The sequence below is a fragment of the Muscardinus avellanarius genome (assembly GCF_963383645.1).
Source record: "Muscardinus avellanarius genome assembly, chromosome: 16".
NCBI lineage: Eukaryota > Metazoa > Chordata > Mammalia > Rodentia > Gliridae > Muscardinus > Muscardinus avellanarius.
Genome location: NC_137802.1, coordinates 45057390 through 45082831, shown reverse-complemented (window position 1 = coordinate 45082831; position 25442 = coordinate 45057390). Strand labels below are relative to the sequence as shown.

Sequence of the window (25442 nt, the reverse complement as noted above, 5' to 3'; positions counted from 1 at the left end):
CCAGAGGGAAGGGGCCCTTCGGTAGAGGAAACCTGTAGTCCCGGAGGCCTGACAGCCTGGCTCCGGGCACGGGACCACCCCGTCCCACTCAGCAGTCCAGGCTCAGGCTGGGCACAGCAGTACTGTAGGGGGCAGGCGGGAGGGACAGTGCTACTGGGAACCCCATTACCCTCGCTCCCCTTTAGTGCTGGGAGGGGGTGGCAGCCCTGGCACCAGGTCTCAGCTTTGGCCCCTGGTACAAGGGCCCCTCCTGAACCTGTGCGCCTCCCAGGCTCCTCCCACTCTCCAGCCAGGGGAAGTGGATGTAGGAGCCCCGGGAACCCCAGGCGTTCAGACACGGCCTGGGAGAGGATGCTGTTCTATGGGGGTGGGCTACCTCCGTGACTCCATCCTCCAGGCTCCCTTGTGCTGCAAGGGCCCCATCCTCATGGACGGGGTGGGGGAGGGGGCAGAGAAGATAGGGGCTCGGGGGTTGGGAAGAAAACCAAGCTTCAAAAAATAGGAGCAAAAGTAGAATCAGAAGACAAGAACTGGGCTGAGGGCCAGAAGACAAGAACTGGGCTGAGGGCCTCTCGAGGGGTGGCAGGGCCAGGAGGGGGAGGGGGCTAAGAGGCGCTAACAAGGAAGGGAGGAGGCGCTAACAGGGCCACTGTGGTGAGGGGACCCTGGAGCTGCCCCACAGGCTGGGCTGGAGACTGGAGGCTGGGCTGGGCGGGAGCGGCCACATCAGCACGGGAGGCGGACTGGTGTGCGTGCGCACACGGGCTCATATATGCGTTCACACGCAGCGTGCGTGCACCGTACTGGAGCCAAGTGTGTCCTCAGCTGGGAGCCAGATGATGTGGCTGCTCAGGGGATCCAGGACTTGAGGAAGAAGGCTGTCGCCTCCCCGCCCTTTCCTGCACTCTTTCTTTGTCTTCAGTACTCCGGGGATGTTCCGGACTGTCTCTGTGTCCTGCTGGAGCAGTAAGGGGACAGTTGCTTCTAGCAGCCTGTGCCCAGAGTCTTCTACTTAAGGGCTGGGATGTTCTGAGTTAACCACGGACATTAACCCTGTAACATTTGAATCCGAGACAGAGGGACCCACCACAAGTAGGGTAGAGCTCTCTTTCAAGGGGCCAGGAAGAACAGAGCTGGAAAGTGAAGCTGGGGACCCCGAGTCCCTATCTTCTCTTTAACAACATGGTCTTATCTCAAAGAGGAAACAGTGAGGGTAGGGGTGGGACTGGGGTTGCAGGTATGGGGGGAAAGGGAAACCGAGGGAGGAGGAGCCCCAGAGGGAGGACATCAGAGACCCTCAACCCAGTTTCAGCTCAGCCTCCCCTGCCTGCATCTGAGTGGCTCTGCTCCATCTCCTGCCCCAGACAGCCAAAGGTCATTAGCTCAACGTCCCCACTGTCTCCTGCCCCTACATCTCCCTCTCTGCCCCGGCCTGGGCCCCGGAAACCTACACTTTGGAAGGATAATGGTTCCCAAATGCAGCTTTTTGTCTCCGCTAAGCTGCGGAGAAGGTGAGCATTAGTTGGGCACCTCCAACCTGCTCTTTAGGATAATAAGCTCCCTGCGCCAGCCGTTAATTGCCAGGTGGTATGTCCTCCCCCCAGCCTCCAGGCCCACAAGTTGGTGGCTGGGGCTTGGGGTCAGCTCCAGAAGTCACCTCCCCCATCCTATGCCATCACCCCAGGAAGGTGGCTTCTGTTTCCAGTTCCCAAAAAAAGGTGAAGAAGGTGGCCAGCCCAGGAGCCCCGGCTGGCTATATGCCTGCTCTTGGAAGCACCCCCAGGGTGCTCAATCCCAGGGGGCTGTCTTGCTAAGGGGGTGCACACATGCACGCATACCTGTGGGGTGTAGGGAGCAGAAGTGATGGCTTTCCCAAATCTAGCCAACAAGAATGGGGAACCCAGTCAACCTGCTCCCCCCCCCCAACCAAGAGCTCACCAAGGACTCTGGAAATTAATTCCCTATCTCCTTGGAGAACCCTGACCTGGGGAGGCCCCTAACCAGCTTGATTCAGCAACAACGGGGCCAGTATTTATTGGAACAAAGCACCATGGGAAATCAAAAGCTGAATCAGAGCTGGCCAGCCCCATGCCTGGGGGGGGAGCGTCAGGATGTGGCCACCCATCTTCAGGGGAGAGTGGCCAAGGGCTGTCAGAGAGGCCCAGGGAGGGCCCTCCAGTGGGGACAGGACAGTCACTTCTTACAGGAAGAATGGAGTCCAGGAAGACCCTCTGGAGGAGGTGGTATTTAGAAGAGACCGCACCTTGAAGGATGGGTAAGAAATTGTTAAGTTTCAAAGACAGGTAGAGGGCAAGCACTCTTGGTGGAGAAAATTGCCCAGCAGAGACCAGGAGGGAAGCAGACAGGGCGGGGGGAGGGCTGGAGAACCCAGCAGGAGGGCAGGGAGGGCCAGTTGTCGAGGACCCTGACAGCCTGAGATGGGTCTTTACTCAAGCGGCCATAGGGAGCCTCTGAAGGTTGCAGAGCAAAGGTGTGGCAGACCCCAACAGGGAGACCAGCCTCACTGATGGTGGCCACAGTGACCCTGGTGAGCGGGCTGCAAGGGGGGCACCACAGGGGAGGGGAGGGGACCCCAGGCACCCTTGGCACTCCCTGCGAGCTCCCAGCCTAAGAGATGGGTGCACAGTTCAGCGGGCCTTGAGGCAACTGGAGACGGGGAATAACGGGGTCATCAGATCCCCAGTCCCAGGGCCACGTCCAGGAGTGGTCAATCCAGATCATCAACACAGCCGGCCACACGCCTACCGGCTCCTACTGGGCCTTAGGTGAGGCCCAGAGCGCCACTGGACAGCAGAGGGGGCTGGTGAGCCAGGCGTTGGGACCCAGCTGGAGTCTAGCAGCCATCCCCAGGGACAGCGGCAGCCCCGAGGGAGGAGAGGCCCTTAATTCCTGGCCATCCCACTCTGCCTCTCCGTGGAACGAGAGAAGGGACTTCTGGCCCCTTTCCTCTGCCAGGAGGAAAACCCTTAGCTAAGGGCTGCAGCGCTGTGAGCCGGGCATGGAGCGGCTTCCTCACCCTCTCCATAGTCAGCGCCCTGAGGGAGGCACTGTTATCCGACCCTTGGCCTTCATTTCACAGACACCCTGCTTTCACTCCTTGCACAGAGAAGCACAGTTTTCTTTCTGAGGCCACACAGCGCATCACAGTTAAGTGGCATACTTCCTAACATGACACAATACTGCCCCTACAGGCGGAGCCTGGCCAGAGCGGGGCATTCGGCCCTCTAGGAGGAGACCCCAGCTCAGGGCCTCCTGCTGGAGTCTTCTGAGTGCCCACCAAGTGCCGGGAGCTGGACACAAGCTGGTGCACTCAACCCGGCTCTGCCCCTCGGCCGGGCCGGGCCAGGCCAGGCCGGGCATGGCCTCCTGCTGCACCACCCGCACGGGCCTGCCTGTGGGTATAGATCCTAGGAGCTGCACGCTTCTGGCCCTGCCTGCCGCGGCCCTCCTGCGCCTGTGGCCTGGCCTTCCCGCCCCTCTGGGCTCCAGCTGCCTCGTCTGAGAAGGGCGTGGGTGGGCCAGCGACCTCCTGGCCCTGTCAGCTGGGCCTTTGGAGGACGCACAATCCAACCTTTCTTTAACGAATGGGCCAGGGAGAAGGCCAGCGAGCGCCTATGAAGACATTTTGACTTTGCTGCTCTTGGGAAACCCCGATGGAATTTGGCATGGAGTCCAGAGTGACCCGCTGCCTGCATGAGGTCTCTGGGTCTCCCCGCCCCCAGTGCCCCTCCGCCTAGCAAACCCAAGCGCGCATGCGCAAGCTTCACTGGCCACCACCGGGAACAGGAGGGGCTGCCCTATGTGCGACCTACACCTCCTAGGCAAGAACAGACCCCACTCTGCCCAGCCTGGGGCCACACTGAGCTCCCAGCCCCACAAGATTTCACCCATCAAGAACGCTGGAGCCATGTTCGTGCCGACAAAAGCCTGGTGCTCTGGACCCGCGCAAACCCCTGGGTGTCAGAGAAACAATTAGGGCCCAGAGGTAGGTTCTAGGGTCAAGTTCTAGGGACCCTGTTTTATCCATTGGGAAGGTGTGGAGCAGGGCGTAGAGCAGCTGTTTCTGTGATGTTTTAGGGATGGGGAAGAGCTGACCCATTTAACAAAAACACAGAATATCCAGTAAACTTTGAATTTCAGATAAACAACATAATTTTTTTTTTTTTTTTTTTTTTTTTGCGGGTCTGGGGTTTGAACCTAGGGACATTTGACCTCTGAGCTACACCCCCTGCCCTATTTTTTATTCTTTATTTTGAAACCGGATCTCACTAAGTTGCAGAGAGCCTCACTAAGTAGCTGAGGCTGTCCGTGAACCGTGATCCTCCAGGTCTCAGCCTCCCAAATGTTGGGATTACAAGCTTACAGCACCACGCCCGGCTTAACAACATAAATTTTAGTATAAGTACACTGCAAATATCATATGGGATATACTGATTCTAAAAATGATTTGAAATGTGCACTTCATTAGGGTGTGTGTGTGTGTGTGTGTGTGTGTGTGTGTGTGTTACTTGAAATGGACCCCAGGGGCGTTCTACCTCTGAGCTACACCTCCAGCCCTATTTAATTAAATTAATTTATTTAGCACTGAGACTTTCTACCTTCAATACCAGAGGCATTCTACCTCCAAGCTACACCCCCAGACCAATTTTATTTCTTATTTGGTCTTACTAGGTTGATGAGAGTCTCACTACTTGGCTGAGGCTGTACTCAAACCTGCGATCCTCCTGTCTCAGCCTCCCAAGTACTAGGATTACAAGCATGTGCCACCAAGCCCGACCCATTTTTGGGGTTTTTTTGGTGGTACTGGGGGTGGAACCCAGAGGCTTTCTACCTCCGAGCTATACTCCCAGACCTTTTTTATATTTTATTTGGAAACAGGGTCTCACTAAATTGCGGAAAGCCTCACTAAGTAGCTGAGGCTGACTTCGAACCTGTGCGATCCTCCTGTCTCAGCCTCCCAAGCGCGGGGATTACAAGCGCGCGCCACCACGCCCGGCTCTATTTTTTGGTTTTGAAACAGGGTCTCTCTAGGTTGCTGAGTGTCTCACTACTAGCCGAGGCCATCTTTAAACCTGTGATCCGCCTGTCTCAGCCTTTTAAGCACTAGGATTATAGGAGAGTGCCACCACGCCCAGCACTCTACATTTTGTTTGGGGAGAGGGTCTAATCTGCCCCATAGCTGGCTTCCAATTTGCCATCTTCCTGCCTCAGCCTCACGAATAGCTGAGATTATAGCCCCCTGCACTCTGCTTCTTTGCAAGATTGTTCTTAAGGAGCTCAAACGACCAAGAGATAAGGAGAAGCAGAGACAGGAAGCCAACTGGGAGAGTTGGGGCTGGTACTAGAATCCTGTGGAACCCAAGCTGGAGATCTACGGGACCCAACTAGTCATGGAGCAGGCGTGGTGGCACAAGCCTGAGACCCCAGACTTTGGGAGGCTGAGACAGGAAGATCGCAGGTTTAAGGACAGCCTCAACAAGTAGTGAGACTGTCATCAACCCAGTGAGACCGTTTCAAAATAAAAATAAAATAGGGTTGGAGGTGTAAGTCGGAGGTAAATGACCCTGGGCTCAATCCTCAGCACCAAAATCAAAACAAAGGAGTCAAGGGAAACTGACAGAGGGTAGCTGGGGAGACACAGAGGAAAGAAGTCGGGAGCAACCGTGTAAACGGGGAGAAGGGATGGAGGGCAAACAGGAAAAGAGGCTGGGAGAAAAGGAGAGGGGGAGGTTCAACTTGACACTTAACACGACCGGGAGGGAGGAGACGCGGAGTAGGAAAGAGGTGAGAGGTAGAGGAGAGGGAAAAGAGGCCGGAGGAGGACGGCCGTGCCCCTAAGAAGCAGGGATGATATTGGGGCGAGGCCAAGGGGCTGGCGGACAACTCACAACTCGTTGGGGCCGGGCCTCCCTGGGCTCCGCGTCCCCTTTCCCAGGCGGTCGCAGCGCCCACCCACTGCGCACAGCGCCCTCCCTGGGCTCAGGCCCTTCTCTCCACCTCCACCCCGGCAGCTCACCGCCTCCCCCACCCCGCTCGCCGGGAGCTCGGTGGGGAGGGCTCGAGGGCCCCGTCCCCGCCCGGGTCCAGCCCGCGCGCCTGGGGCTCGGGCCCGCGTGGGCGATGCTGCCACCTGGCGGTCGGACTCCGTCCGCGCCGCGAGCCTCGAGGGCTGGGCGCGGCCGCCCCCCAGGGGTCGGACACCCGCAGCTCCAGCCCGGCCCGCTCCGGCCGCGACTTCCAGGAACCCCTGGGGGCCTGCTCGCCTGCAGCCCGCCCCGCTGCCCTGGCCCCGGCCGCCGGCCCGGGGGACCAGTCTTTAACTCTCTGGCCATAATTTCCCCAGTAGGCAGAGAGAAAATGTATACCTCCCCCGGGGCGTCCAGCAAGGAAGACACGAACGTAGCCACACTACGCCCCAGCTCTTCCTTTCCCCCGACGGGAATCTTAGGCTACTTTGAAATCCGCCAGGCCGCCTTCCCCCTCCCTTCTCTCTTGGACAAACCACAACAGTGACCCCCTCATAGATGGCCCCCCGCGATCCATTCAGGCCGTAGCTTCTCCTCCCTTCAACCACTGCCTAGACGTCCAGATGAGAAGGGACTTCTAGCGACAGACCCCTCTGCCGGCATCCCCTCTCCGATGCCCGGCCAGGGGCAGTACCCTCCCATAAGTCTTGGAACCAGGGGCAGAGGATTTGGAGTCTTGGGCTGACCCCACACATTCTTAAAATCAATGACTCTCGTCTACCTCCCAAGTCCCAAACCCCAGGCAAGACTTTCTCTCCCCTCCCCCTCCCTGCCCCAAGTCTGGCCCGGCCCAGGTGCGTCGGCTCCGCCCCCATCCCGAGGCGGGGCCCCATAGGTGGAGAGAAGTGGGAGAGGTCGCGGTCCCGCCTCTCCCCTCCTCCCATACACACGGAAGCTCTGGGGTCCCCATGCCAAGGATGCCGGACGCCTGGGTCCCCGGCCTGGCGCCCGCCTTGCTGCTCAGCCTCCTGGCTGGCCTCCAGCGGGTGAGCGCCTGGGAGGTAAGACTGTTGAGGTTTTTGGGGGGCTGGGGCCTGCCTTTGAAGCCTGGTCACCACCTTCCATTGTCAGGACTTCCTGTGACCACACGAAGTTAGCAAGTTCCTTTCTCTTTTGCCTTGGGGTGGAGGGGGGACAGCCTCGGAGGCCCTGAGGGAGCCTGGCTCCTTCAGATGGCGGGGGGGGGGGGGGGGGGGGTGTATGTGTAGTGGGATGTAGCCACGAACTGCGCCTCTGACACCTTGGGCCTCTCGCTGGAGACTTTGACCCCCCATCTTAGCCTTGACTTGTGCTTCCAGCTCCATCCCCTCTGAGTCAGGAAGCTGGGCCTGAGTCCTAGACTTGTGGGCCAGGTGTCTCCCCAGCCCTGTTCCTCCAGGGCTGGGTGACCTTGGGGGTGTCCCAGTCCTTTCTGGGACTGTTCCTGTGTGCTGGGGGAAGAGGGGTCTCTCCCGGATCTTGTAGGGTGGTGGTAGAATTCTAGCCGATAGTAGCCTTTGACCTGGCTGCCTGACCAAAGCTGGGGTGACCTCAGAGATGTGGCGACTCTGGGAGGAAGGCAGGTTTGAGCACTCCCTCGGCTCCCTGTTGCTTCCGTGTAAACTCTACAGGTGACAGGGGAGGACTGTCCAGGCCCCATGGCAGATCATCTTGCAAACTGGTGGGGGGTGGGGGGGCAGGACAGGTATTTTTTAACTTACTTCCGTTGAAGAGCTGGAGGGAAGTCCCCTGCCTGGGAGCAGCAGTCTGCTCTGCCACCGCCCGCTGTGGCCTGGGCTAGGGAAGCATGGTGTTCCTTCCCATCAGTGTGGGGGTGTGTGTGTCGGCACTGGGCTGAGCACCCACTGGTCGATTGCTCTGCAAAACTCTGGGAGTGGGTGCTGCCAACTCTCCATTCAGAGCGATTGAGCTGAGGTTGCCGGACATCCATCCTCCTGAGGCTTCATGAAACTCAGGCTGGGAATGGTCCCGGACAAGACCATCCCTGATTAAAATGAGGAGCATCTGAGAGAGGGGCTCCTCCCTCTCCTAAACAAGAATTGGGACTAACTCATGAGACCTGTTAATTTTCTGTCACTTCTTAGTTGGGGTCCAGGAGAGGGAGGAGAGACAGATCTACAGGGTGGGAGCTCAGCTGAGGCTCTGGCCCCTTGGTCTGTCTCCAACTCCCTAGTCACCCTTTCACGCTGTGTGGATTCACACCTACTCTGGGCCACCCTGCAAAGGGCTCCTTCTCTTGTCCCCTAAAGGACAGAGCTTATGTAAAGGTGCTCAGCCGGAGACTGAGGTAAGGGTATCTTTGGTACTCTTATCTTTATGATGTGATTAGCAAATGAAATGCTAGCTTACTATCAGCTTTATTATTATTTGCAGACCTCACACCTGCTAGGGGAGTGCTTTACTGCTGAGCTACTTCCCCAGCCCCTTTTCAAAGTTTAGAGACAAGGTCTTGCTAAATTGCCCAAGCTGACCTCAAACTTGCAGTCGTCCCGCCTCAGCCTCTTGAGTAGCTGGAATTAGAGACAGGTGCTACCACACTGGGCTACTATTTTAGTTATTTTAAGTAAAGGTATAGAGATAATGGCGGTCTTACCAGAGCTGACTTCCTATTTTTGAGCACTGGTGGTTTGTCCAGGTGGCTAGGGCTGGGTGATTGGTAACCCCTTCATTTTGTATGTCCCTGCACCTCCATCCCTCCCCGACTGTCTGGGAGCAGAGTGGATGAAATGAAACCGGGTAATCATTGAACACACATTTCATTCCTTCCACAGTTATTTTGACTGTTGGTTTTTTTTTTTTTTTAAGCAATGATTAAAAACAGACAAAAATCCTTGCCCAGGGGAAGCTGACAATCTCCTGGGCAGAGAGTTAACAAGGGAAAGTAAAACATATACTATGCCAGCTGTTGATAAGGACTGTGGAGGAAAGCTCGGGGCGCTGAGGGGGAAGGGGTGCTGGCTGGGGAGTGGGAGAGGGAGAGGGAGCGCAAAGCCAGCCTTGGAGACACCCGGGAGGAGTGTCCTCACGAAGACTTGGGCGTGTACTTGCTCCTAAGAAAAAGCAGTCAGGGAGGAGCTGGAAGGGAAGTGGAGAGAAGGGGGACTCCTGGCTTACAGAGCTAGGAATTCCCCAGCAGGAACCTGAAGAAAGAACCGGGGCCTCTGGCGGGGAAATTGTGTGTTTAGGGAACTTCCAGAGGGTGTGTTTGCAAGGGAAGGTGAGGGGACCAGGAAGTGGAAGAGGGGGGCTCAGGCTGCTCTCTGGGGTCCATACCCTAGGAAGCCCCTGAAGGAGGTGACCAGCAAGGTTGGTAGGTGATCAGACTTGCAATATGGCCAGAGTCTTCCTGCCCACCACGTCCTGAGTGGCTGGGGCAGGGCAGCCATGTGAAAAGTGACTGGTTCTTGGGCCACAGGTGCTGTGAGTAGAGAGTGGGGTGCGCGTGGAGGAGTGGGCTTCCAGACCTGGGGCGATGCAGGTGCTGGAGGTAGTGGGGAGAGGAGGGGGTGCCTGCCAGCCAGGGCTGGACACGGTGGAGGAATGGAGAGGCTGAGTTAAACCCCTGCAGGCCGTGCAGCGTCTGCGAGGCGACCCCATGCTGCTGTTTATGAGCCCTGACCTCTGCCTCTTCTCCTCCACAGACTGAACCCCAGTGTGTTGTTCCCTCGTAAGTCTGGGACTTTGGCTGTGACTTCCAATCTGGGGAGGTGAGGGGAGGGACCACCCAAAGCCCGCCCTGCCTGCCTTCCTGGGGGGGCAGTTTACCCATCATCCACCCCACCAGAGAGGGAGGCCCACCCCACCCTTGCTCCACCAGCCAGCCACGGGGGATGTCCTCCTGGGGGTGGCAGGTCACCCGCCTCATCCCAGACCTGACTGCAGTCTCAGTCCCCAGCGAAGTCCCAGGATAGAGGGCAGACAGTGCTGACCCTCGTGTATAAATCCCGAGACCTCTGAGCACAGCGGGGAGGAGCTGGACTGAGGATATCTATGCAGAAAAGTGTTTCTGTCAGCTCAGGTCGGGGTGTTCCAGATGCCCCGTTCCCTCCCATCCGGTACTCCCTGGGTGCCCTGGAGGGGTATCTCCTGGACACTCCACTTGGCTTCTCTAGGTGGCCTCTGAGTCAAATGAGAGATGGTCTAGCTACTGCAGTGTTCAGGCCCTTTACCTGCCCAGTGGTGTTGCCAGGATATTCATCCCACCCACTTCACAGATGGGGAAAGTGAGGCCCAGTAAGGAGCAGTAACTTGGCACACATGTGCACAAGGCAGTCGTGAGAGGAGACCGGAACCCAGGTCCTGAGTCCTGACACAGCTCCCCCCACTCAGCCCGGAGTGGGACCTGATGGCTCGAGCCTTGAGTGGAGGGGCATTGGGAGTTGGGGGGCTGAGATCCTTCTGCCTTTCCCCCTTCGGTGCTAGCAGCTCTCTCTCACCCTTTCTTTGCTCCTGAACAGAATTTGCTCCCAAGGAGTCACATGCTGCGGTAACATCTGCTGCCAGGGGGCCAGTTTCTTCTCTGGCCCCTTTAGGTGAGCCCAGGGCCAGCTCCTTTGGGCACTGTCCACAGAGGGGCCGGGTCCACACGGGACGGGGCTGGCATCCTGCCAAGGGGAGGAGGTGGAGGAGGGAGGGGAGTGTGGCGGGCAGCCTGGCTCTCAGGGAGATGCTGATGGTCCCTTTCCCCAGGATCTTCGTCATCATCTTCCTCATCATGGTGCCTCTCATGTGCATCTGTGCCCTGGCTAAGCGCTTCTGTCGCAGCTGCATTCAGCCGGTGCAGGACCCTGCCATGGATCACCAGGGGCCCCCCGATCCGCCTGCTGTTGTCCCTCTAGAGAGTGTCTGGACAACTACCTCTGAGCCCCCCCCACCCTACAGTGAGGTGAGTCTCTCGGCCCCAATCCCTAACTTGCTCCCTGGCTGGCTGCCCCTCCCCGTGGTACAGCTGGTTAAAGCAGCAGGGTCAGGGGAGGGTCTCGGGCTCCTGGGATCCGGCGAGGTCTCTTTCTCCAGCTTTGTACCCTGCCTGGGTGGGTGACCAGGCCAGACACTGTGAAGACCAAATTCACTTTTTCCTGTAGGTTATTCTGAAGCCCATCCAGAGCCTGGTTCCCATGGAGCCACCGCCTCCCTACAGCCTCAGGCCTGAAGACCACGCTGGAGCACCGAGGGGCGTTGACAACCCTGCCTTTGGAGCCACAGCCTCCCCAGTGCCTCCTGCAGCAAGCTAGAGGCTTCCTTCTGGGACTCCTGGAATTCCCCACCCTTCCTGCCACATAGCTGGTCCTTCTTGGGTTTAATTTATTACTTTTCCTGCCCCCATTTTCCCCAGCTGCCTCTTGTCCTGAGAGCTAAGCTGGGGTGACAATATTCCCACACACACACCCTGTGCCCCAAGTTAGAAGCTGCCAGGAGGAAACTGTTAACAGTTGGAGGTTCCTGCAGTGGACCGGGCTGCTCTGTGGAGTAGAGAGACCCCATCACTGGAGGCATGCGAATCATGACTGTAGCCGGGAGTGCTGGTACTTGCTTGTAACTCCAGTACTTGGGAGGCTGAGACAGGAGGATTGCAAGTTTGTCGCCAGCCTCAAATACTCAGTGAGGCCCTCCACAACTCAATGAGACCCTGTTTCAAAGTAAAGAATAAAAAATTGGGCTGAGGGTGTATCTCAGAGGTAGAATGCCCCTGGGTTCCATCCCCAGTACCGAAAAAACATTCATCATGACTGGACAGCTTGCTCAGAGTTATTACTGAGGCATTTCTGTATCCTTGGGAGGGTGGGCTGGGCAGGCTCTGAGCCACCTTCCAACTTGCCTGCATAGAGAAGACCCCGTTGTACCAATCCAGCGCACACACAAAGCACATGCACTCACTAACTTTCTAGCTGTGGCTGAGTCTGCTGCTGGCCGTGTGAGGAGGCAGGGGTGGAGGGGTGGACTCAGGCACTGTTGGGGGGATGCAGGGGGAGGTCCCTGTACCAGAATCCCCCCAACAGAGACTCCTCGGCGAGTCCATGGTTGTCAGTCTGAGAGGACGATCCGTCCACGCACGTCTGCTTCACCCTCCGGTTCCTTGAGGGCTCTGGCTGCTTAAGACCTGGAAATGGCCTCATCCCATCCTCTCCAGCTTCTCCTGGGAGACCTGGGGCTCAGCCAACACATAACACTCACCTCACCATGACTAGTGAGATTCAGAGACGACCTGGAAGCAGGGAGGAGGGAGAGCAGCCGGGTGGGGTATTTGTGGAATAGGGCCAGCCTGGAATTTCCTGGAGAGGAGGAGATGGCAGACCCTGCCCCACCTGCAAGAGTAAACCCCGGAGAGGAGCAAAATTCTCCCCTGCCCTGCTGCACAGAGGGGCTTTGCTGGGCTTAGTCCCAGAGGGGCCACGAGCCTGGCTGTGCGCAGTGAGGGAGATGCTGGTGCCAGTGTCTCGGCCTCCGACAGGAAAGGCACCTCCCCTGGCCTTTGCCTTTGTCCTGCACCCCAACAGTTCAGTGCCAGCCTTGTCACCAGGCAAAGTCAGGGCCTCTCCTGATAAGGTATCAGGTAGGTGCCAGGACCAGCGGTGGCAGGATGGCACAGGCCTCCCCAAAGCTGCCAGGAATGGAGATCACCTGGGTGGGAGTGCCTGAGGGAGGCAGGGACCACAGGGAGAACAGCAGGTGCCAGGAGATAGTGCCAGAGGTGGTGGCCTGGCCGAGTGGGAGTTTCCCTGCAGGTTCAGGGGCTGGGCTGGGGCAGCTGCTGTGCACCTGTGCACCCATGCACCTAGCTTCAGTTAGCTCCAGAGCTGGAGTGGTCCTCACTGCCAAGTGCCCACCCCTAGAGGAGGAGGAGGTGGAGCAGTGACCTTGGAGACCTGGACAGGGAAGTTACTTTCCTGTCATTGATGATGGCCTAGGGCCTTTAATATCTCCTCCCCAGCAACAGCAGAGCGCCCTGGAGAGGCCATCCGAAAGCCTAGTATAGCAAGACCCATGATAGCAGTGACTTTTTTTGTTGCTCCCCTGGTCACTGTTGGTGGAGTGGAAGGGATGTGATGTTTCTAGAGGGTGACAGCACTATTCATGTCCCAGATACTTATAAAGCTCCTACTGTGCACGGGGTGCATATTCCTGGGCTGGTACCAGGAACAGGTCAAATGCATGTGATGTAGCAATTTGAATTCTAGGAACCAGCTTGTACCACAAATGTCACAGGGATGTCTATTGCCACAGTGTGTCAGGGAGAGGGTGGGGGGCACAAAGATTGTCCACAGCCATTGTACTGAAATAAACCCAGTGCATCCACACTGAGTGTCAGGCCACCTGTAAGAAGGGGTTCTGTGGGTGACCTGGCACAGTGCGCACGATGAATTGTTATAGAGAAACACGAGTTGCAGAACAATAGCCTTGATTTGTAAAATGTCCCTACATTTTAAATGCTGTAGATGTGTACTTTTTTTTTTCTTTGCAAATATATAAGTCAGAAGGACCAAGCCAGGCATGGTGGCATGTGATTATAATCCCAGTTCTTGAGATGTTGAGACAGGAGGATCACAGGTTCCAGGCCAGCCTCAGCTTCTTAGTGAGGTTTCTACAACTTAGTGAGACCTTGTTTCAAAATGGGGAATAAAAGCCAGGCGTGGTGGCACACACTTGTAATCCCAGCACTTGGGAGGCTGAGACAGGAGGATCACACAGGTTCGAAGCCAGCCTCAGCTACTTAGGGAGGCTCTCAGCAACTTAGTGAGACCCTATTTCCAAATAAAATATAAAATAGATCTGGGAGTGTAGCCCGGAGGTAGAAAAGCCCCTGGGTTCCACCCCACTACCATACACACACAAAAAGAGAATAAAATTTAAATAGTAAATAAAAAAATAAATAATAAAATCCAGGGCTGGGAGTGTAGCTTGGAGGTAGAATAACCCTGGGTTCAATCTCCAGTACCACAAAAAACAAAAGAAAAAAAAGAAGGAGGAGGAGGAGGAGGAGGAGGAGGAGGAGGAGGAGGAGGAGGAGGAGGAGGATATGAACCAAACCACACTCATCACACATACTAGTTGTTGACACCAACAACCAGTGTGTGGGCAGAATAGATTTTGATTTTGTGTACTCTGGCATTGTCTGTATTTTTTTTTTCAGTGAATAAGCCTCACCTTTGCGAATTTAAGAGATTTATTTACTGGGATTTGTCTATAGGCAGTTTTAAAATTATGTGATGCTTCACCTTGTGAACTTGGATTCACGGCAATTGAGATGTTTTCAGCCCTGCTATGGCCAGAGTGACCACGTCTGTGGCTCTCCTGCTCACCTTTGGGGATAGTGGAAGGGATGTGACCTTTCCAGTGTGTGAAGTCATGTATGAGCCACCTCAGACGCGTGGCTCATACATGACTCGTATGTAGCCCAGGGGAGAGTAGTCATGGGTTTTTCTATGGGAGAGCCTGGACCGCTGCCTGACATGGGAGGAACATGTGAAGCCCGCAGGGCTCACGATGGCGCTGGGTGGGGATAGAAGGAGAAGCCGAGAGCTGAGGCCTGCCTGGCTGGGAGGGCGGATAAGTAATTTCCTGGTGAGTGAGAATTCACCCGAGAAAGGAAGGAAAAAAGGGAAGAAGGAAGGAAGGAAATCTGCCATCACATGCAGTCCGATTAGCAGCAAAGAGTGCCTCAAAGCTGGATGTGGTGGTGCAAGCCTATAATCCTAGTACTTGGGAGGCAGAGACAGGCAGACCCCAGACGAGAGGCCAGTATCAGCAATTCAGCACGGCCCTCTGCAACTTAGTGAAACCTGTTTCAAAATAAAAAAAAATAAAATATGGTTGGGAGCCAGGTGTGGTGGTGCACACTTGTAATCCCAGTACTTGGGAGGCTGAGACGGGAGGATCAAAGGTTCTCAGACAGCCTCAGCTATTTAGTGCGGCCTTTTGCAGTTCAGTGAGATCCTGTTTCAAAATAAAAAATAGGGCTGAGGTGTAGCTTGGAGGTAGAATGCCCCTGGGTTCCATCCTGAGCACTGAAAAAAAAATTATATGGTTGGGAGCATAGATCAGAGGTAGAATGTCCCTGGTTCTAGTCCAGCTCAATAATTACCTACATTTTGCAGAAGCCAAAGGTCCACCTTTGAAAGGCCTCACCTCTCCTTGACATTTGACACACATGGCCACTGTTCACCTCTTGAAAAACTCACACCAATAAAAAATAAAATAGGGCTGGGTGGTATACCTCAGAGGTAGAACACACCTGGATTCAATCTCCAGTACTACAAAATAAAATTAGATAGATAGATAGATAGATAAATAGATAGATAGATAGATAGATAGATCTGGGAGTATATCTCTGAAGTAGAATGCCCCTGGGTTCAACCCCCAGCACCACAAAAATTAATAAATAAAAAGTTACTATATTCTGATTTCTCTTTCACCCCTTTATCCTGGCCAATCCCACCTCCAAAATAGACCCATGGCCACTTTTCACCCTTCCACTCTGTGGTACTAGGGATTGAACCCGGGAGCATTCTACCTCTTAGCTACATCCCCAGCCCTATTTTATTTTTTTGTTTTGAAACAGGGTCTTGCCAGGTTGCTGAGGCTGTCCTCGAACCTGCAATCCTCCTGACTCAGCCTCCTAAGTACTAGGATTACAAGTGTGCACCCCCAGCCCAGCTCACCATTTCTCTAGCATAGTCTACACCAAGCGGCCCATTTCTGGCCCATTTCCAGCTCATCATCCTAGCCGGATTCTGCTCCGTGAGGGGTCTCCATCCTGCCTTCTGCAGTTCATCCTGTGCACTGCACTTGAGGAGTGCTTTCCAAAGCATAAAATACTGCATCTCCTTGCTTAAGAACCTCCAAGAGACTCCTGGGCTGGAGGGCTCACCATGGCGATGGGTGGTGACGGTGTCCCAGAGCCGGAGCAGGAAAACTGGGTGCTGTTCTGGAGTAGCAAGGGCCAGAGTGATGATTCTGATATTTGGGACGATAGGGCATTGATTAAAGCTTACAATAAAGCTGTGGCTTCCTTTAAGCATGCTCTAAAGAATGGTGACATTTGTGAACCTGCAGATAAGCCACAGGGCATGCCTAGAAGAAAACATGCCAAGAAGAATAAAAGCCAGAAGACGAAGACCACAACTCCCTTGAAACAGTGAAAAGTTGGTGACAAATGTTCCGCTCTGTGGTCGGAAGACGGCTGTGTTTACCCAGCTACCATCGCTTCTGTTGATTTTAAGAGAGAAACCTGTGTTGTGGTTTACACTGGATTTGGAAGTAGAGAGGAGCAAAATCTGTCTGATCTGCTTTCCCCAAACTCTGAAGTAGCTAATAACACACAGCAGAATGCCCCGGGAGAATGAAAACGAAAGTCAGGTTTCAACAGATCAAAGTGAGAACTCCAAATCTCCTGGAAAGAAACCAAATAATATCAAGTCAAAAGCTACTCCGTGGAAGTCTTTTCTTCCTCTACCACCCCCAATGCCAGGGTCAGGATTTGGGACCAGGAAAGCCAGGTCTAAAATTCAGTGGCCCACCACCACCTCCACCTCCACCACCCCGCTTGCTGTCATGCTGGCTGCCCCCCATTTCCTTCTGGATTGCTCGCAAGTCTCCCGCCACCTTTCATATGTGAAGACTCTCCCGATGCTGCTGCTGTTTTGGGGAGCTTGTTGATCTTCTGCTCCGTGGGAGGCTATCGTACTGGCTATTATATGACTTTCAGACAAAAATCAAAAAGAAGAGAGATCCCCATATTTCAATTAAGGAGTAATGCATACGGTGTCCTTCAATCGGCTCAGCTCTCTCCCCAGGAGAGCGGTGTTCTGGTGATCCCTGGTTGGCGTGAACGGAAGTCTCACCACTGTCTTCATGGATGTCTTTGTGGCTGTTCAGTGAGGCGGCGCCTCCATCTCTATTCCCCCCTCACTGTGTGTGTTCCCCACCTACGTACCCAGCAAGGTGTTTTTAGGGAACAGTCAGTGATTGAGTGCCTCTGTGTGATTGTAACTTTCTTAGTACGTTAAGCCTTTTTATAACTGTCTTTGGTTTTAAATAATTAAAGAAAAGATCCTCCAATAGTTGCCCATGGTACCCGAGACAAATTCCAAACCTGTCTGTGGCCTGCAGGCCTGGCGAGGCCTGGCCCCTGCTCCCCCTCCAGCATCATCCCTTCCCACTGCATCCCGGCCACAGCTGCCTTCTCTCAGTGCCTGGACTAGCCCAGGTCTCAGCCTGGCTCGGGGCCTTGAGGGCTTTTCTGCTTGAAATCAGCCCTTCCACGTCTCCCTGGTCCATGTATCTTCACATGGGCTGCCATCTTCTCATTCCAGCCCCAGGTCAGTCCTCCCCTCCAGGAAGCCCTCTTTGACCAACTGCAGGAAGCACCCCCTCTGGTCCCCCCCGTCACTCCTCCGGCCCCATCCTATCACTATCCTATTTTCTTTTCTTTGCAGCATGTCTCAGTGCCTAAACTCACATTATTTATTTAGGCACTATGTGTTCCTGGTGCCTCTCACTGGGCCCAAGTTTCCTCGGGGACAGGGACTTGACACCTTTACCTGGGTTCAAGCCCCAGTACCAGAAAAGAAAAGAAAAGAAAAAAAAAAAAAAAAAAAAAAGCAAAGCCCAACAGGTCCTGCAGGAGGAATGCCCAGGAAATTAACTTATCCGGCTCCACAAACACCCCAGGTATCCGGCTGCCCTCAGGCCTGGGGTCTGCCTCCAACCAGTCACCCAGGCCGCTGACAGATGATGTTTCAAAGCTGACAGCTGACATTTTTCCTCCTTTGTTCTCTCCCGTCCTTCACCCCCTGTTATCAGACCCTATGTTCTTATCTGTTTACTGACCTGGCACCTATGGATCTGAACTGACTCAAGGAAGACCCAGACATGAACTGTGTCCCTTCTGATAACACAACATGACGTGGGTTGACGGGTTGACGCTGCTGGCCGGTGGGTCTGAATAAGAACTGACTCAGGGTAGACGTAAACATGACTGCACCTTCCAATAGGACACCGCAGAGGAACCTGAGTCCCCGGTTCAGGGAGAACCAGGGCTGGTTCCTGAACACTGAAGTTCACTGGTTTCTCCGATTTGCTGGCAAATCAATACATCTCTTTTTTCTTCTTCCCAAAGACTTGTCCCAATTATTTGATTTGGCAAATTGGGGCAGAGACTTGGTAACAGGATTGGGATTGAACCTAAAGAATTTGATAGCAGTACCAGGGAATGAACCTAGGGACATTCTACACCCAAGCTACACCCAAGCTACACCCAGTCTACACCCAAGCCTTTTTGTGTGTGTGTGGTACTGGGGTTCCTGGAAGCCCTTTTACCTCCAGGCTACACTCCCAGACCTATTTTATATATATATATTTTTTTAAATTTGGAAACAGGGTCTCTTAAGCCAGCACGGCTGGCTTCAAACCTGCGCGATCCTCCTGTCTCTGCCTTCCAAGGGTGGGGATTACAAGCCTGTGCCACCACGCCCAGCCACCCAAGCCTTTTTATTTTTTATTTTGCAACAGGGTCTTGCTAATTTACCAAGGCTGACCTCAAAGCTACCATCTTCCTGTCAGCCTCTCAAGTACTGGGATTACAAGTATGTGCCACCATGCCCGGCAAGGTGTTTTTTGTTTTGTTTTGTTTTGTTTGTTTGTTGCGGTACTGGGGATAGAACTCAGGGGCATTCCACCTCCAAGTTACACCCTCGGCCCTATTTTTTATTCTTTATCTTGATACAGGATCTCACTGAGTTGCAGAGGGCCTCACTAAGTAGCCCGACACCACAAGGTATTTTTAAAGGGCAGAAAAGGCTGAGCATGATGGCGCACGCTTGTAATCCCAGCATTTGGGAGGCTGAGACAGGAGGATCACAGTTTGCAGACAGCCTCAGCTACTTAGTGAGGTCCTCAGTTACCTAAATGAGACCCTGTTTCATAATAAAGAATAAAAAATAGGGCTGGGGTGTATTGGAGGTAGAATACCCCTGGGTTCCATATCCAGTATTGCAAAAAATAAATAAATAAATAAATAAATAAATAAATAAATAAATAAATGGCAGAAAAGACAGTCCATGTTCAAATAAATTTGGAAAATTCTGAAGAGATAGGCATCTCACAATGAGAGACGAAGTCGCCTGAGCATATCAAGGAGCTGAGAATTCACGATGAAGACACCTTTCCCTATAGGGAAAGCCAGCCTTTCCCTATTTTACTTCACCATAAAACACCATTGTTCTTCTTATGATCTCTGTGAGAACTTGAAGTCACATCATCCCATAGAAATTTGGGAGAAATGCCAGTGCAGTACAACCTTGTCTCATTATGATTGACAACTGAAAAATAAAGTCACTTGTCCGACATCGCAAGACTGAAAGAGGTGGATGCTGGGCAGAGGACTAAGTCTCTCTCTCTTGTGGTCTGGGGGATGGGACCCAGGGTCATTCTACCTTCGAGCTCCACCCCCAGCCCTATTTTTTATTCTTTATTTTTGAAACAGGGTCTCACTGAGTTGCAAGGGACCTCACTAAGTAACCGAGGCTGTCCGTGAGCCTGGATTCTTCTGTGTCAGCCTCCCAAGTGCTGGGATTCCAAGCCTGCGCCATCACGCCCAGTGAACTCAGTCTCTTCAAAGTGACAGAGGCAGTTAGTAGTCAGCCTGGGAGGAGTGGGTGTTGTGGAGATGGAACAGCTTTGTGTCTTAATTGCTGTGGTACTTACATGAATTTTCCAATGTGATAAAATGACTCTAAACAACAGACTTTGTACCCATGCCAGTTTCCTGATTTTGATACTCTATGTAAGACAGAGCTATCAGCTGCTACAAGATGTAACCCAAGCTGGGTGTGGTGGTGTTCCTGTAATCCCAGGACTTGGGAAACTGAGACGATATCAAGGTTCAAGGCCCACCTCAGCAATTTAGAGAGGCCCTTTGCAACTTAGTGAGACCCTGTTTCAAAATAAAAATAGGGCTGTAGAATGCCCCTGGGTTCAATCCCCGGTACCACACACACACACACACACACACACACACACACACACCAGTTTCCTGCCTCCAGGTTCAAGGGCTTTTTATGCTGCAAATGTCGTTTGAGCAAATGTAGGTTATGTTCTGAGCCTTTGCTCCTAATGCCCAATAAAAGGCAGTTTATGGCTTTCCTCGGGTTGCAGTGTGTTTAAACAGCAGTAATGTGGGAGCCGGGGAAGGGAATTCGCAGCAGCTCTACTGCAGTGATGGATGTAGAGACATGGGTCTTCCCTCCTCGCCTGAGGACATCTGACCTGTAGCTAAGGGACAGGCTCCGCTCACACCAGAGATGGGAGGACTCAGCCTCGGAAATCATCCTGCTGAGCCTTGGGGCAGGATTGTATTCTAGCTTTTTCTTTTGGGCCGTACTACAAATTGAACCTTGGGGAAGGGGTGGGTTCTACCACTGGAGCAACTACATCTCCAGTTGTTTGTTGTGCTGCTTCTGCTGCTTCTGCTTCTTCTTCTTCTTCTTCTTCTTCTTCTTCTTCTTCTTCTTCTTCTTCTTCTTCTTCTTTTTCTTCTTCCTCCTCCGCCTCCTCCTCCTCCTCCTTCTCCTCCTCCTCTTCCTCCTCTTTCTCCTCCTCCTCCTCCTCCTTCTCCTCTTCCTCCTCCTCCTCCTCCTCCTTCTCCTCCTCCTCCTCCTCCTTCTTCTCCTTCTCCTCCTTCTCCTCCTTCTCCCCCCCCCTCCTCCTCCTTCTCCTCCTTCTTCTTTTGCAGAAATGGGGATGGAACCCAGGGGCATTCTTTCTTCAAGCTATACCCCCAGCCCTATTATTTATTCTTTGTTTTGAAACAGGGTCTCACTGAGTTGCAAAGGGCCTCACTAAGTAGTATCTGTGAACCCCGATCCTCCTGCCTCAGCCTCCCAAATGCTGGGATCACAAGTGTGCACCACCATGCCTGGCTTTCATTCCTTCCTCATTTCTCATTTTATTTCAAACAGGGTCTTGCTAAGTTACAGTGTGCTAGCCTTGAACCTGTGGGCCTCCTGTCTCAGCCCCTCAAGTATTGGAATTATAGGTGTGTGTCACCACGCTTAGATGCCCTTTTTAATTTGAGACAAGGTCTCACTAAATTGTCCAAGCTGGTCTTGAAATTCCAGTTCCTACCTCAAGCCTCCCAAGTTGTTGAGATTATAGGCATGAGCCACCATGCTCAGCTATATTTTTAATTTTATTCATTTGAACTGTGTTAACTAAGTGATTTTGTGTGGGTGGGGGGTACTAGGGATTGGACCCAAGGGCATTCTACCTCTGAGCTATACCCGCAACCCATTTTGTTTGTTTGTTTGTTTGTTTGTTTGTTTGTTTGGAAACAAGATCTCACTAGATTGCTGAGAGTCCCACCATGTTACTGAGGCTGGCCTCGAGCCTGTGATCCTCCTGTCTTAGCTTCTCAAGTACTGGGACTACAGGTGCGTGCCATCATGCCTGGCCAACTAACTGATATTTGACCCGTACCAGACTCCATATTTGTTTGTGGTTCCTGCCAACGTGTTTATAGTGCAAAGAATGTCAAGAACTTTGACTGGGGTCCCAAGAAGACAATTTTGTGTTTTGACACAAAACAGCAGAACTGTCAACAAGCTGATTTAGAATCTGCCCTATATATTGCACACATTGTTGCCATATGCTTAGACCCGGCTTTTCCTGGGATCATTGACTGTGGGGCTAAGGACAGCCACTTTGTACAATGTGGCTTCTCTGGTCCCAGGTGACTGGCTCAGAGGGGAACATTGATCCAGTGTAGACCAGCCAGACCCCCCACCCCATGAGGTCACTGAAGACGCGCAGTTCAGGGAATCTTTCCACTGCCCGGGTGGAAAGCAGGCGGTGGAGGACCCGAGCCGGTGGCTGGCACATTAGCCTCACATGCAGACATGTGGTTAAGGGGAAGGGATGAAGCCAAGATGCAAAGAAACTCAAGACAGTAGACAGGAAGTCCTGATGGCCTTCTACTACCTGTTCTGTTTATTCCTGTGGTCCAGCTTCCTTCCCTTTTTGGACTACTCCACTTTTCCTTGGCAACCCAAAGTGAATATATATTCCTTTTTATTTTTTTCAAGCTAGTTTGTGTCGGTTTATGGTCACTTGCCACCCAAAGCGCTCCAAGTAGCTTACCAGACCAACTCCCTTACTTTACATATAAGGAAACAGATCCTGAGGAAGACTGACCTCCCTGAGGCTAAGTCAGTGAGCGCGGAGGCTGGACCTGAATCGCTAGTTCCCAGTGGCGACTCTCATTTGTTTCTGCACAGCTGCTGCTCCTGCTGTGACACCTACTGGAGATTTCTAAAGTACTCGCTCAGAGGGAAATGTGTCCCTGCCTCCTCCTTGCTACAAAACTAAAGAGAAAGGATAAAAATAGAAGACCACGGACATATAACTGGAGATCTGGTACCTGGAGGGTTTGGCACGGGAAACTGAGAATAGAGAGAACAAAGTCAGCCTTGTTAGAGGTGAGAGCTAACAGGCGCCCCACTCCATGTGTGGCCAGGCTTGCGCACAGGAAGGCAGGACCAAAGGCGGCCTGGACCTCTTTGCAAAACTCTCATGCAGGATTTAGATTAAACCGAGCCAAAAAATCACCTCATAACCAGGGCTAAAAAGGGATCAGAGACCCACTCAAGTGTCTACTTTTTGTCCCCAAGTCTTCCAGTCCTCTGAGGTCACTCTTACCCTCAGTAGAAAGTCAGATGGCAGCCGGGCGTGGTGGCGCACGCCTGTGATTTCAGTGCTTGGGAGGCTGAGACTGGAGGATTGAGGGTTCGCAGCCAGCTTCAGCTTCAGAGGGACTCACAACTTAGTGAGACTCTGTTTCAAAATAAAGAATAAAATAGGGCTGGGGGTTTAACTTGGAATTAGAATACCCCTGGGTTTCATCCCCAGTACGGCAAAAAAAAGAAAAAAGAAAAAAAAAAGAAAAGGAGAGAGAGAGAGAGAGAGAGAGAGAGAGAGAGAGAGAGAGAGAGAGAAGAGAGAGAGAGAGAGAGAGAGAGAGAGAGAGAGAGAGTCACTTGCAACAGAGGCCAGATGCCCTTTCTGCATAGTTGAGCGGTTCCTTGCCTGGCTGACCCCCCATCCAACTTTTGCTACGGATGATGCCCCCCACCCCTCACTCCATGCTAGACACAGCCCTCCCTCCAGCTCCCCATACCTGGCACCGTTGACGATGCTGTGGCGTGTATCTGACCTTTCCTGAAGGGTCAGGAAAACAGAAAAGGTGTGATGGACCCCTACAGGTTTGGAATCCTCCTGAGATGCCATGTATGTGAGCCAACAGCTGGAACTGGACGCGTGCAGCAAGGTGGTGTCTGCAGCCATGCAAGAACGTCTCCAGAACCTCAGGTGTTGGGTCCAGGGATCTGGTTCGCCATGAGAAGCCCGAGAGGAAATCACATCAGGGCTTCAGGAAGAGGTGGTTGAGGGACACATGGCTTGGTGAGACCCCTCTGAACAAATACCCAAGACTTGCTAATCTTCACCCAAGACAGGCGGAATCCCTTGGCCACCACCCCAGGAACCCAGGGGACCCAAGAAGCCACAGTTGCTGACATCTCCCAGCCTACTTCCCTCTGGACCTACCATAGCTAGTGGCCCTGCAGGAGCCCCCTCCAGGCAGCCCCAAACCCCCCTGTCTGCAGAGCCTGTCCAGAGAGTTACATCTCAGAACACAGACACCTGGGTAGCCCTGGCCCTGGCCTGCACAGCTCCAACCCCGGGGTGTTTCTCTGCAGCTAGATTTCTCTTCCTCTCCAGTGTATCCCAGAGGACGCCCTCAGCAGTGTGCAGCTCCTTCTGAAGAGCATCTTAACTCTTTACCTGAGACTTTCCCCTGAAGATGTCTTGCTTTCCATGAACAGACATGTTCAAGACACTTTTCCTAATCCAGAGGGTAATCCTGCTCAGTTGTGGACCAACAAACATCACTCCAAACCCCAGCAAAAGCTCTTAAATAGCAAGAAATGCGCTCCCGTCCTAAATCACAAGCCTGATCCACCCGTGTGATTGCTCTTTTCCTACAGACCAAACTATGACATCTGAACTGACAGAGACACAGAATCTTTGAGGTCCCAACTATCCTAGAAAGTCCAGGGTGGGTGTCACCAAGTTTATGTGCAGACATGCTCTACGCACATTGAAAACTGAAAACTGACCTGCCCCTGACCGACCCTCCTTTACCTGGAGATTACCAGGACTCTGCAAAATAGTTTCTGCGAGTCTTCATCACAGGACAGTCCTAAGAATGTCTCGAGAACTGGTGCTGTGCTTGGCAGTCCCTCAAGAACTCCTCAGCAGCACTTACCCATCCGAGCCAGGTTCCTCAGGAACACCTGAGCCAGTGCCTCCTCCCAGGTGGCTCCTGAGTGACTGGCCATTTGTCTTCGCAACTGTGTGCGTGTGTGCGCGTGTGTGCGCACGCAGTACTGGCGTTTGTACCCAGAGGCATTCTTTTTTTTTTTTTTTTTACGGGTCTGGGGATGGAACCCAGGGGCTTTCAACCTCCGAGCTACACCCCCGGCCCTATTTTTTATTCTTTTTATTTTGAAACAGGGTCTCACTGAGTTGCAAAGGGCCTCACTAAGTAGCTGAGGCTGTCCGTGAACCGTGATCCTCATGTCTCAGCCTCCGGAATGCTGGGATTACAAGCGTGCGCCACATCGCCTGGCCTACCCAGGGGCATTCTACTTTTGAGTTACACCTCCAGCCCTATTTCTTCTTCTTCTTCTTCTTCTTCTTCTTCTTCTTCTTCTTCTTCTTCTTCTTCTTCTTCTTCTTCTCCTCCTCCTCCTCCTCCTCCTCCTCCTCCTCCTCCTCCTCCTCCTCCTCCTCCTCCTCTTCTTCTTCTTCTTCTTCTTCTTCTTCTTCTTCTTCTTCTTCTTCTTCTTCTTCTTCTCCCTCCTCCTCCTCCTCCTCTTCCTCTTCCCCTTCCCCTTCCCCTTCCCCTTCTCCTCCTCCTCCTCCTCCTCCTCCTCCTCTTCTTCTTTTTCTTCTGAAACAGCATCTTTTATTTAGAAACTAAGTTGCTGAGGCTGGCCTCCAACCTCCCACCAGCACGGTTTTGTCCTTTTTAGCTCTTATTCAGTTCCAACTCGATGGCCAGGGCTGCGGGAGAACTCCAGCTCAGACTTCGGCTGCAGTGCAGGACTCCTCTTTCTGGCCTTGGCTGCTGCAGCCAGCAGACAGGAAAGTGCCTGCCTGGTGCTCTTCCTTCTCCCAGACCCACCAAAATTCTGCCTGCATGATGCACAGTACTTTCTCACTCAGATCTGAATTTTTTACTCCACCAATTTTAGGTAGACTACAGAAACCCAACGTTGTTTGGGATAAGCATCATGTGAAGGTACCTTGCGCTGTGATAAAGGGCTGGAGGTCCGGCAC

At 53.2% G+C, this 25442-nt stretch overlaps 1 protein-coding gene and 1 pseudogene across 2 annotated transcripts; both read left to right on the top strand.

The window, feature by feature from the left end:
- Positions 1–6964: 6964 nt before the first annotated feature.
- Positions 6965–11281, top strand: TMEM92 (transmembrane protein 92; the record flags this gene model as incomplete). Its single annotated transcript, XM_080714042.1, has 8 exons — positions 6965–7048; positions 8297–8334; positions 9326–9353; positions 9463–9467; positions 9689–9754; positions 10505–10579; positions 10737–10932; positions 11132–11281. 8 exons carry the CDS (start codon positions 6965–6967, stop codon positions 11279–11281), a joined length of 642 nt encoding a protein of 213 aa, XP_080570168.1.
- Positions 11282–15916: 4635 nt separating this feature from the next.
- On the top strand, positions 15917–17248 carry LOC308275685 (survival of motor neuron protein-like; annotated as a pseudogene). Its single transcript has 2 exons — positions 15917–16727; positions 17157–17248. The product of its transcript is annotated as a survival of motor neuron protein-like (transcript).
- The last annotated feature ends 8194 nt before the right edge of the window (positions 17249–25442 follow it).